General features: G+C 34.4%; 1 protein-coding gene across 1 annotated transcript in view; it reads left to right on the forward strand.

Moving 5' to 3' along the window:
• Positions 1–13,507, forward strand: part of adcy6a (adenylate cyclase 6a) — an 83,642-nt gene that overhangs the window by 63,476 nt on the left and 6,659 nt on the right. The window contains exons 7-19 of the mRNA XM_073822547.1: positions 1,561–1,688; positions 4,525–4,683; positions 4,777–4,918; positions 7,044–7,172; positions 7,319–7,347; positions 7,432–7,579; positions 9,069–9,166; positions 10,546–10,633; positions 10,728–10,844; positions 11,977–12,135; positions 12,222–12,397; positions 13,215–13,238; positions 13,340–13,369. Coding sequence (XP_073678648.1) covers positions 1,561–1,688; positions 4,525–4,683; positions 4,777–4,918; positions 7,044–7,172; positions 7,319–7,347; positions 7,432–7,579; positions 9,069–9,166; positions 10,546–10,633; positions 10,728–10,844; positions 11,977–12,135; positions 12,222–12,397; positions 13,215–13,238; positions 13,340–13,369 — 1,427 coding nt within the window. The remainder of the gene's footprint in view (positions 1–1,560; positions 1,689–4,524; positions 4,684–4,776; positions 4,919–7,043; positions 7,173–7,318; positions 7,348–7,431; positions 7,580–9,068; positions 9,167–10,545; positions 10,634–10,727; positions 10,845–11,976; positions 12,136–12,221; positions 12,398–13,214; positions 13,239–13,339; positions 13,370–13,507) is intronic.

Genomic DNA, 13,507 nt, shown 5'->3' on the forward strand with positions numbered 1-13,507 from the left:
ACAATAATGAAGGAATGTTTTAGAACATAAAAGACAAACAAGGATGGAATGCTAAAACGGCTTGCCATACTAGTATAGCAAAGAGTATTTAATGCTAAAACGGCTTGCCATAGCGTCAGATACTTTTTAAGTTTTAATCGGCATGCACAATAAGCGGAAATGTCATGCATTTTAAACGTCTGACGGACCACCCACTAACATTTTCGTCTATTCTCGTCTCGTCAACGAAAACTCACACACGTCTCGTCATGTTTTAGTCATCAACGAGCCATTTTTATCTCGTCATCGTCTCGTTATCGTCATGAAAAAAAGTGGCGTCAACGAAATGATTTCGTCATCGTTGACGAAAACAACACTGCTTAAATGAAGGTACATTTACTAGATAAGCAAAATGGCATAAGATTTTTAGTCTTGTTTTAAGCAAAATGCGCTTAAATTTAGTTTTTTCCCCCTCAGAAACAAATAAAATTATCTGCCAATGGGGTAAGTAAAATATACTTAAAACAATAGTATTTTACTTACCCCACTGGCAGATAATTTTACTTATTTTGAGCAAACTGCACTTAATTTAGTTTTTCCCCCCAGGAAACAAGACTAAATATCGTATGTAATTTTGCTTATCTAGTAAATGCATCTTAATTTAAGAATTTTGAGAATTTTTGACTAGAAACAAGACAAAAATACTAAGTAAGATAAGCCTTTTGCAGTGATTTGTAATTGTTTCGCTCGATAAGACCCTTTATCTGTGGCTGGGATCGTTTACAGAAGCATTTGGGATCGTTTGAAGCTGCATTTAAACTGCATTTTGGAAGTACAAACTCGGGGCACCATAGAAGTCCACTATAGAAAAAAATCCTGAAAGGTTTTCCTCAAAAAACATAATTTCTTACGACTAAAGAAAGAAAGACATGAACATCTTGGATGGGGTGAGTACATTATCTATACATTTTTGTTCTGGAAGTAACTTCTCCTTTAAAAACACTTACTCATTCAGGGAAAAAACACAGCTACTTCATGTTGCTCTGCTTTGATTTCTTTAAAGACCTGTTATTCGCTATAACATACATTCTTAAAAATAAAAGCTCCAAAGGGGTGTTTTTACAGTGATGCCATAGAAGAACCACTTTTGGTTCCCCAAAGAACCTTTCAGTGAACAGGTCTTAAAAGAACCATTTTGAAGAACATTTTGAAAATCTAAAGAACTTTTTTCCACTATAAAGAACCTGCATTTGAAAGGTTTCATGAATGTTCAAGGTTTTTTCAATGAACCATCGATGCCAATAAAGAACCTTTATTTTTATAAGTGTATGTCCTTTGTCATATCCATTGTCGAAGGTTTGGGTTTGTTCTCTCTATAAAGTTTTATCGGTATTGACTATTGACGCGTGTTTACACATGGTGTCACATGCACACACAAAAATCACACAGTCTCTCTGTATCACACTCTAAGCAGAATGACTACCCTCTTTTTACACCTCAGCGTGAAGCTGCCATCTCCTCAGCTTGAACTTTCTAATTAACTTCTGTTCCATTTTTGTGTGTGTGTTTGTGTGTGTGCAGGAGAACCACTGCTTACGGATCAAGATCCTGGGGGATTGTTACTACTGCGTGTCAGGTTTACCTGAGCCCAGAGCGGACCACGCTCACTGCTGTGTGGAAATGGGGGTGGACATGATTGAAGCCATTTCGTAAGTCTCACTCAGCCGCCAGTTCATCTGAACATCAAGCTTTGTGAGGTTTATTTCATATGCACAGTTGTGAGGTTATCTCATTTTTGATAGTAATCTGTAAATTTAATGTTGGGTATTAAATGTTTTATATCTGTTTGTTTATGAGGGACATATACAGTTGAGGTCAAAAGTTTACATACACCTTGTAGAATCTGCCAAATGTTAATTAGTTTAGCAAAGTTAAAAGGATCATATAAAATGTATGTTATTGTTTATTTAGTACTGAGCTGAAAAAGATATTTCACATTAGTGTTGTCACGGTACCAAAATTTCAGTATTCGGTACCAATACCAGTGAAAATCCACGGTTCTCGGTACCAATTTCGGTACCAATGCAAAACACAATAACATCAATTGAGCAACACTATTTTTTATTAATAAAGAAAATAAAATGTACAAAAAACAGTGCCATTCCTAATACTAATGTAATATTTTGTTAAAAGTTTTTTCACAGGTTAAAATAGTATTTCAAGGATTGTAAACATTTTAGTAATTAAATAACATCTAAATAAATTACAGGCATAAAAAATGTAAACAAGCTTCACTCAAAACTTTTTGTCATATTTCTGCTGCTACTGAAAAACATCTGTACTGTTGTTTGTTTTAGAGTTCGCTGGGGTCTTTCATGATCTTCCTCAATCTGCAACTGTAAAAAGAAAATGTAATATACTTAAGTAAAGCCGTGGCCTAAGTCTGACCAGATGCAACATTAGATCATTGACACCAGCAAAATATGAATTTTCAGTAAATGACTAAGCTCAGCTGTTATAATAAATTTAGATAAGATTACATATATTAAGACAAGTGTCTATCACAGATGGAAACTGCAGTATTAAAAACAATTTACAATTTTCATTTGTTAGAAAACATGCCTAACAATAAAAAGTAGTTAACATTACATGGAAATTATTCTTCGTAAGGTTAGGCTAATTTCAACATTTACTAATGCATAAAATCCTGTTGAACATGAATCTGTTAAACATTCACAAACATGAATTAATGTTGTAAAAATATATTGTTCACTTTACTTTAAGTTTATGTTAGATGATGCATGAATTTGATCTTATTGTAAAGTATTAACAAATTAAACAGGGGATAAAACGTGTTTTATTTGATTGTACTTTTATTCAATCTAAACTGCATTCATATTATTATCAAAAAGCTTTTTAAACCTGCTAGAGTTATCAAGCCTAGAACGTTTTCTGACAGACGGATATTAAGGACATAAACATTGTTACCGACACATTTGTACATTCTCTAACACACATATTTTGGATACACAGGTCATTTGTGTGTAAAATAGTAAATATATCATGTCCTTATTTTTTTTTTTACTCTAACAAAAGTTATAGGAGCATTGGTTCAAATTCATTCTAAGGCCCAGCATTATAGCGTTAGCCGCGCTTATGCTAACGATTTACTACACAAACGGTGATGTTTATTTCAGTCTGACATTCAAATTAAAATATGCAATAATGCTATTAATATGAAATTAAAATTAAACTTACCTTACTTGAACTCTTTAATTTGATCCCGGAGTCGATCTTAGTCGATCTCTGAGGTGTTTTTGATGTGTTTCCTCCTTTCGAGAGAACCTAGACGGCATCCTTTGCGAATAGTTTTTTTGATGATCTATGATGTTCGCCTTGATAAGCCGCAGTTCCAAAATATTTGGAGCAAGTCTGGCTCTTCTTTGTCAACAAGTCGATTCAGAGCCGCGGCATCAGCAGCACCACCGGAATGAAGAGAGCGCAACTTCGCAGTGCGTGTGTGCGCACCTTTTGGAAAGCGTATCAAGAACCGGGTTGACCGGATAGTCGGTACCACCGGTACTTAAGAAAACCTGGTACCGTAACGTTTTAATTTTTTTAGTACCGACTTGGTACCGAAGTACCGGGACTTTTGACAACACTATTTCACATAAAAGATGTTTACATATAGTCCACAAGAGAAAATAATAGTTGAATTTATCAAAATAACCCTGTTTAAAAGTTTACATTCACTGAATGATACACAGCTGTTTTTTTTTTGTTTTTGTTTTTTGTTTATAGTGATAGTTGTTCATGAGTCCCTTGTTTGTCAAAATCATACAATGACTGTATGATTTTGAGATCCATCTTTTCACACTGAGGACAACTGAGGGACTCATATGCAACTATTACAAAAGGTTCAAACGCTCACTGATGCTCCAGAAGGAAACACAATGCATTAAGAGCCGGGGGGTGAAAACTTTTTGAATTTGAAGATTAGGGTAAATGTAACTTTTTTGTTAAATTTGTCTTCTGTAGCTTCTGAAGAGCAGTACTAAATAAAAAGAAAAAAGATGTTTAGGCAAAATAAGAAAAAATGTACACATCTTAATTCTGTTCAAAAGTTTTCACCCCCTGGCTCTTAATGCATCGTGTTTCCTTCTGGAGCATCAGTGAGTGTTTAAAGCTTCTGTAATAGTTGCATATGAGTCCCTCAGTTGTCCTCAGTGTGAAAAGATGGATCTCAAAATCACACCGTAATTGTTGGAAAGGGTTCAAATACACAAAAATGCTGAAAAACCAAAGAATTTGTGGGACCTGAAGGATTTTTCTGAAGAACAGCAGGCAGTTTAACTGTTCAGGACAAACAAGGGACTCATGAACAACTATCACTAAACAAAAAAAAACAGCTGTGAATCATTCACTAAAAGTAACTAAAAGTAAAACCTGCTAATAAAAGCTAAGACGCACTACTAGTATGTAAAAATAATACTAAATGTAATTTTTATTTATGATTTATTGAAAACTTTTGTGTTTGTGTCGCAGGTTGGTGCGAGAGGTCACAGGGGTCAACGTAAACATGCGGGTCGGTATCCACAGTGGTCGTGTGCACTGTGGAGTTCTAGGATTGAGAAAGTGGCAGTTCGACGTGTGGTCCAACGACGTCACGCTAGCCAACCACATGGAGGCTGGAGGCAAAGCCGGGTGAGAATCATACATGTATACACAGCTATACATAGCACTGGACAGACAGTAAACACAATTATTGACACAGCTGAACCTGATTTTGCTCCTCAGGAGGATCCATATCACTAAAGCTACTCTGCAGTACCTGAATGGAGACTATGAGGTGGAACCAGGTTTTGGAGGAGAGAGAAATGCCTATTTGAAAGAGAACAGCATTGAGACCTTCCTAGTATTGGGCTGCAGTCAGAAGCGGGTTAGACATGTCATTTTATGTTTTGAGTTCAGGCTGCAACATTTTAAGGATGCTTGTGCTATAACCTTTACCATCTTCAAATGTCACCATCTAGCAACATCTCTAATGAAGTTTGGGATCAGTATGATTTTTAATATTTTCTATTTTAATATACTTAAAAATATAATTTGTTTCTGTGATGCAAAGCTGAATTTTCAGCATCATTACTCCAGTCTTCAGTGTCACATGATCGTTCAGTTATCATTCTATTAATATTTGGTTTTTCAGGATTATTTTATTAATAAAACATTAAAAAGAACAGCATTTATATAAAGGAGAAATCTTTTTTTAACAATATACACTACTGTTAAAAAATTTGGGGTGAGTAATTTTTTTTCTTTCTTTTTTTGATAGAAATGAATAATTTTATTTGACAAGACTTATTTGTATTACTGAATAATTGCTGTACTTAAAAAAAATTACAATCAAAGAATGCTGAAAAAAGTATCACAGATTAAAAAAAAATATTTGGCACCACAACTGTTTCCAACATTGATAATAAATCAACATATTACAATGATTTCTGAAAAGTCAGCATTGCATCACAGAAATAAATTATATTTTAAAATATATTAAACTACAAAAACATTATTTTAAATTGTAATAATATTTCACAATATTGCTGTTTTTTGTTCTGTATTTTAGACCGATCCCAAGCAAGTATAATTGGATTTTCAGCACTGCCAAATAATAAAAAATAATAATCAATTAAAATAAAAAATAAAATAAAAAACTTTCTGATGATGATTTTACCATCTTTTTTTGGTAATATATATATATATATATGTGTGTGTGTGTGTGTGTGTGTGTGTGTGTGTACTACTGTGCTGATCTTAAAAACTTAATTTATCACAGAATCTCAAATAAAATATAATTTTTTTTTATACTGTATACTGTAATCTTATGATTTGTGATGCATAAATTCATTTGTAACATTTAACGCAATGGATTTTAGTCTTATTGTTTTTTTATGTAATTTTTTTTATCAATTAAGACAAAATATAGAATTTCCATATTTAGCGTTATTGGTTATCTGCAATTGATTATTTATCTGGCATAACATAAAAACCATTTCAATAATTGTTTTTGTCTAGTATTTAAGTTTTTTTGGTTTTGATTATTTAATATATTTAGAATTAAAAATAGATTTTTAATATTTGCCATTATTGGTTATCTGCAGTTTATTAATTATGTGGCATAACATGAAAGCCATGTTAATATTTTTGTCTAGTATTTAGCCTTATTTAGTCTTTTTTGTTTAGTTTATTATATCTATTTAGATTAAAAATAGAACTGCGTCGTTTGTTTTTTATCCAGCATAACATGAAAATCATTTTACTGTTTATATTTAGTCTTTAGCCTTATTTGGTCTTCATTGTTTTATTTATTTATTTATTTAGACTAAAAATAGAATTTAAAATTGCCTGTTTATTGGTAATCTGACATTTATCAGTTACAGTCAAACCAAAAATGATTCAGACACCAGATATAATTTTTGATATTTTTTTACTAGTGGGCGCAGGACACTGTAGTTCATTTATGCAAGTGAGGATAGCAAAATAAAGTAAACTGTGACATATTACACCCAAAAAATCCTTCATACAGTGGACTACCAGTAAAATTGATAAAGATTTGGAATCTAAAAATTTGATTTGACACATTGACCTGACCATGTTTTGCTTAACTGTTTTTTTTTTTTACACCACAGACTGAACAAAAGCATTGCTTGGTAATTGGTCAACAAAGTATTGATAGTTTTGTAAATATTGTCATACCAACATTTGACAGAATTTTTGGTTGATTGTAATCCATTACATACCTTTCTATCAAAGATATCTGACATTATCAAGAGGAATTTGTTCTGACACAGTTTAACTGAGTTCTTGTAATATTTTATTGCCATTTTCTAAACTATAGTGAATAAACTAATAATGTGAGAAATGTTCAAGGTGTCTGAATAAATTTTGATTTGACTGTATATAGCATATAATGAAAATCATCTTAATATCGTTGCATCCCTAGTTTTAAAGCTTCTCTTTTATTCAAGATTCTTGACTGCAAAACTTTTTGCCCTTGACTGTTTCAGAAAGACGAGAAGGCCATGATGGCTAAAATGCAGCGCACGCGGACGAACTCTAACGAGGGTCTGGTACCGCGATGGGTGCCTGACAGATCCTTCTCCAGGACTAAAGACTCCAAAGTCTTCAGACAGATGGTGAGACCCCACATGACCCGACGGTCAATCTGTCACCCACTCCCTACGACACTCGCCTGATCTCTCTCTCTCCTCTTCCTTTAGCCATTTTCTACCTTTACTCTATTGTCCTATAGTGCTCACATTTGTTTCTTCTCTTCACTCAGGGCATTGATGAAACAACCAGCAAAGACAAGTGAGTGGCTTTTCTTTTTGACGGGAACACAAAAGGTACGATTGGAAATGTGTTTTCTAACTGTTCTTCTGCTCACAAACACAGCCGTGGTGCTCAGGAAGCGCTGAACCCCGAAGACGAGGTGGATGAGTTTTTGGGCCGTGCCATTGATGCGCGCAGCATTGACCAGCTCCGCAAAGACCATGTGAAGAAGTTCCTCCTCACCTTCCAAACCTCCAGCCTGGAGAAAAAGGTCAGACTCAAAGACACTGGCTGAGTTCCAGCTTCCCGTCCAGATCTCCCCACCCTTTCCAAGTTTAATTTAGTAGTGCTGATCGTCAAGCAGACTAACAGGATGGATGAGATCATGTGAGATCAAATGTCCTCTAATTTCCTGTTTGGTATTTACTAAGAACAAAAGTAGAATATTGAATTCCTTGTAGTTGTTTAGAGTGATTTTTAACATGTCATTAGGTTAATAGGGTCTTCTGGGTGGTTGTTTGTAGTTAGAAATCAACAATACAGTTGAGGTCAAAAGTTTACATCCCCCTTTTAGAATCTGCAAAATGTTAATTATTGACCAAAATAAGAGGGATCATTCAAAATACATGTTATTGTTTATTTATTACTGACCTGAATAAGGTATTTCACATAAAAGATGTTTACATATAGTCCACAAGAGAAAATAATAGTTGAATTTATAAAAATGACCCCGTTCAAAAGTTTACATACACTTGATTCGTAATACTGTGTTGTTACCTGCATGATCCGCTGTGTTTTTTTGTTTAGTGATAGCTGTTCATCAGTCACTTGTTTGTCCTGAACAGTTAAACTGCCTGCTGTTCTTCAAAAAAATCCTTCAAGTCCCACAAATTCTTTGGTTTTCTAGCATTTTTGTGTTTTTGAAACTTTTCTAACAATGACTGTATGATTTTGAGATTCATCTTTTCACACTGAGGACAACTGAGGGACTCATATGCTACTATTACAGAAGGTTCAAACACTCACTGATGCTCCAGAAAGAAAAACTATGCATTAGGAGCTGGGGGTGAAAACTTTTGAACCAAATGAAGATGTGTACATTTTTCTCATTTTGCCTAAACATTTTTTTCCCATTTAGTATTGCCCTTCAGAAGCTACAGAAGATACTTACATGCTTCCCAGAAGGCAAAATAAGTTACATTTACCCTGATTTTTAATGCATGTTTTTTCCTTTTGGAGCATCAGTGAGCATTTGAACCTTCTGTAATAGTTGCATATGAGTCTCTCAGTTGTCCTCAGTGTGAGAAGATGGATCTCAAAATCATACAGTCATTGCTAGAAAGGGTTCAAATACACAAAAATGCTGGAAAACCAAAGAATTTGTGGGACCCGAAGGACTTTTCTGAAGAACAGCAGGCAGTTTAAAAAAAAAGAAAAAAAGATCATTCAGGTAGCAACACAGTATTAAGACTCAAGTGTATGTAACCTTTGAACGGGGGCATTTTTTAAATTCAACTATTATTTTCTCTTGTGGACTATATGTAAACGTCTTTCATCTTATTCAGGTTAGTACTAAATAAAAAATAACATGCATTTTGTATAATCCTTCTTATTTCGGTAAAGTAATGAACATTTTGCAGATTCTGAAAAGGGGATGTAAACTTTTGACCTCAACTGTAACTCATGCAGTATTCCTATTTGGCACAGATTAGTAAATTAACATATTTTGATGATATTTTATGTTTTTGTCTTGTGTCTAGTATGCTAAGAAAGTAGACGATCGCTTTGGCGGTTATGTGGCCTGTACTCTGCTGGTCTTCTGTTTCATCTCTTTTATCCAAATCGTCATATTCCCTCAGTGAGTGATCAACACACACACACACACACACACACACACACACACACACGCTCTCACACATTTACTTAAAAGGATAGTTCACCAAAAAATAAAAATTATGTACAGGGTTTCCGCGGGGTCTTAAAAAGTCTTAAAAAGTCTAAAATTTAAAAATCAAAATTTTAGGCCTTAAAAAGTCTTAAATTCGCTGTTCTAGGTCTTAAATAATTTTACACAGGTCTTATTTTTCCGATGTCCATGTAACGCTACCTCTAATGCTCATTTAAATTCTCTTTCTGTTGTTTCCGTGGTGTTGTAGTTCTTTATTTCACTATTCCAAATATAATTTGCTGAATTTAAACTACAAATGAGACCAGCATGCAATAGCCAATCAGCTTTCTGTTATTGGCGCGAGTCTCTCTCGGATTGTACCGCAGGAGTCAAATGGATTTAACTTTTTAGCTATGAGGAAGTGCAAGTTTAGCGAAACTGGGCTTGGAAAAACTGAATATAGGGCTTGGCTAAGGCCAGTTGCTAACAACTGTAGATTTTTTTTCTCCCTCTGTGGAAGCTTCTGCGTCTTCAGACAGAATCGCAGTATTTATATAACATTTATAATATATATATTTATAAATCAATAAATGTATTTAAAACATTAATCTCACTTTTAATTTTGCAGTGTAAATTATGTAATCTCACTGCTAACAGCCATTTAGAATTTATTGATAAATTCATGAAATAAATTTCAAAGGTACGCATACATTTCAAAAGTAAAAAAAAAAAAATCGCTTCAGAATTTTTTTTTTTAAATCAGATATTTCTAGTGGTACTTTTATGGGGATATTTTGTGTGGAATAGTATCTGCTGATATGGAAAGTTCACTGTATATCGTAGTAATAAATTTAATTTATGACAGCCATGAAATTTTGTTTACTTTTTACATTAAACACATTAAATATCACATATGCATGTAATATAATATCTATTTCCATTACAGGTTTAGGTCTTAAATTTCATATAAGGTGGTATTAAAAAGGTCTTAAAAAGTCTTAAATTTCACTTGTTCATATCTGCAGAAACCCTGTATGTAATTAATTACTCATCGTCATGTTGTTTCAAACCCGTAAGACCTTCATTCATCCTGAGAATCCAAATTAAGTTTTTTTGATCAGATCCATGAAAGACAGCAATGCAACTGCATGTTCAAGGCCCAGAAGGGTATAAAGGACATTGTTAAAATAGTCCATGTGACATCAGTGGTTCAACCTTAATGTTATAAAGCTAAGAGAGCACTTTTTGTTACGGGTTTGGGACGACATGAGGGTGAGTAATTAATGACAGAATTAAAATTTTTGGTGATCTCTTTAACATGAATCGGAAATTTCCTGTGCTTTTTGCAGTACTCTGGTCATGCTGGGAATATACGTCAGTATCTTCATCATTCTTGCCAACATCCTCTTCATCTGTGCCATTTACTCCTGCGTGAAGGTAAGAGGTCTACTTATGTTTTTTTACCCCATTCTCATGCATTATCTATTGTACAAATGTCTACAATTGGCCTTTCTTTCGCTTTGTCTGGCAGCTCTTCCCCGCTGCTATGCAGACTGTGTCCAAGAAGATTGTTCAGTCTCGCACCAACAGCACACTGGTGGGAGTTTTCACCATCATCCTCGTCTTCATCTCTGCCTTTGTCAATATGGTATGCAGAGCTGCCAAATCACTTCACACACAACCTTAGTGTGTCTAACACTTTAGCTAACAATCGTATTTATTCGACTACATGGTCACAAGTCTTACTTAAAATACCAATTCTGTCAGCATTTACTCACCCGCATGTCGAACATGTATGATTTTGTTTACCTTTAAGATCTAGATGAGTTTGTTTGTTCATCAGAAAAGTTTTGGAGAAATTTAGCATTGCATCACTTGATCAGCAATGGATCCTCTGCAGTGAATGGGTGCCGTCAGAATGAGAGTCCAAACAGCTGATAAAAACATCACAATAATCCACAAGTCATCCACACCATTCCAGTCCATCTTGTGAAGCATTTTTGTTAGACACCGATTCATGATTAATGCATTTTCTCCACTGAAACAGGAGAAATATGCACAGACCAAGCACCGTTTACAGGTAGAAAACAGTCTAAATCAGTCCTAAACAAAGTCATTGGAGGGTTTTGATATGAAAGGACAACAGAAGATGGACTTTTTCACAGGAGGAAGAGGTATTATGCATTATGGACTCATATTTTGGCTTAGTGATGTTAACATATTGTGAAGCAAAAAGCTATATTTGTAAGAAACAAATCCATCATTAAAATGTTGAGTTTAAGCCATCACTTAGCCAAGATACGAGTCCAAAATGCATAATAACTCTTCCTCCTGTCAAAAAAGTCCATCTTCTCTTGTCCTTTCATATGAAAACCCACCAATGTATTTGTTTAGGATTGATTTAGACTGTTTTCTCTTGTAAACGGTGCTTGGTCTGTGCATATTTCTCCTGTTTCAGTGGAGAAAATGCATTAATGATGAATCTGTGTCTTACAAAAATGCTTCACAAGATGGACTGGAGTGGTGCGGATTTCCTGTGGGTTATTGCGATGTTTTTATCAGCTGTTTAAACTCTCATTCTGACGGCACCCATTCACTGCAGAGGATCCGCTGGTGAGAAAGTGATGTAATGCAAAATTTCTCTGATGAACAAACAAATTCATTTACATCTTGGATGGCCTGAGGATGAATAAAATCAGCAGACTTTAATTTTTGTGGTAAAATATATTTATAAATGCTTGTAGGCCTAAAATGATTATGTATTTGTGTGTTTCCTGCAGTTTTCCTGTGACACACAGAAGCTTGTGGACTGTGTGGCAAAGCAGTTTAACTGGTCGTCAGAGATGGTGACTCCCTGTGTCATTCACAACTTGTCGCGCTCTGCAGCCGACGGCCTGAATATCTGTCCCAGCAACAATCCCTCCTGCCCCTTCCCTGAGGTAAAACGTGTGTATAGTCACAGTAAGATCAAAAATTTGTTGCAAATAAAACTGTATTCATGTTTTATCCCTCACGTCTCTTTCAGTATTTCAGCTACAGTGTGCTGCTGACCCTGTTGGCCTGCTCAGTGTTCCTGCAGATCAGCAGTATAGGGAAGCTGGCTTTAATGCTGCTCATCCAGCTCACTTTCCTGCTGCTTGTGGAGTGGCCAGAGGTGGCGCTGTTTGACAACGCAGACCTCTTCGTTACTGCCAATGCCCTGTGAGTACCACTGCCAGCCACTAGAGGGCGTCACTACAGCTCAAACACCACAGATGGGAGTAGCTTTGTAGTGGCTTCTTGTTTGAGCTCGATCTGTGGCCAGTTGTTTGCAATTTTATATTCAATAATACAGGGAATTTTTTTATATCAATTTAGTATTGAAGTTTTAAATACTGTGGTCTTTGGCTTGCAACAATGTTATTTAAGAGTGTTTTATATACTATTCTATGTGACCCTGGACCACAAAACCATTCTTAAGTAGCACAGCTATATTTGCAGCAATAGCCAAAATACATTGTATGGGTCAAAATTATAGATTTTTTCTTTTTTGCCAAAAGAAAGATCGTGTTCCATTAAGATATTTTGTAAATTTCCTACCAAAAATATATCCAAATTAAATTTTTGATTAGTAATATGCATTGCTAAGAACTTAATTTGGACAACTTTAAAAGCGATTTTTTTCAATATTTAGATTTTTTTTTTGCACCCTCAGATTAGTTGTATCTCTAGCAAATATGGTCATATATTAACAAATCATACATCAATGGAAATCTTATTTGTTCAACTTTCTGATTATGTAATTTCGAAAAAATATGACTGGTTTTGTGGTCCAGGGTCACATATAGTTAGGGTTAGTATTAGGGATACCTAAAATAAAAAAAAAATATATATATTAAAAGATATCTGATTTGAATATTCACTTTGTTTATTTGTGATATAAATAAAAGCTGTAAGGTTTAGAAGTTCTTGTGATGTTAACCTTTACACTGCATATGTATGTTGTGTTAAAACAAGTGTTTTTGCTGTTCTTTTTTAGTGTTTTCAATGAAACTCTGCAATGGTGAGACCTAAATTCATCACTTATGCTTCCCATTATTTGTAATTTCTAATTTATTGTTTTCATAAACATTAAAATGTTTCATGTTCTTGGTTTTCCCACAGGTCCAATCTCAATACAACTACTGAGCAGTGGTATGTGCTATTAATAGTCTGTTTTCCCACTTCTTCTTTATTTTTTGAATGATTTTTAAAGGAAACACCGGGTATTAAGACTTGTATGGCTTAATATAACATAAACAATGTTTCTTAATTAAATATATGGTAGAAAAT

This window comes from Garra rufa, chromosome 18, assembly GCF_049309525.1.
Source record: "Garra rufa chromosome 18, GarRuf1.0, whole genome shotgun sequence".
In the NCBI taxonomy this organism is placed as follows: domain Eukaryota; kingdom Metazoa; phylum Chordata; class Actinopteri; order Cypriniformes; family Cyprinidae; genus Garra; species Garra rufa.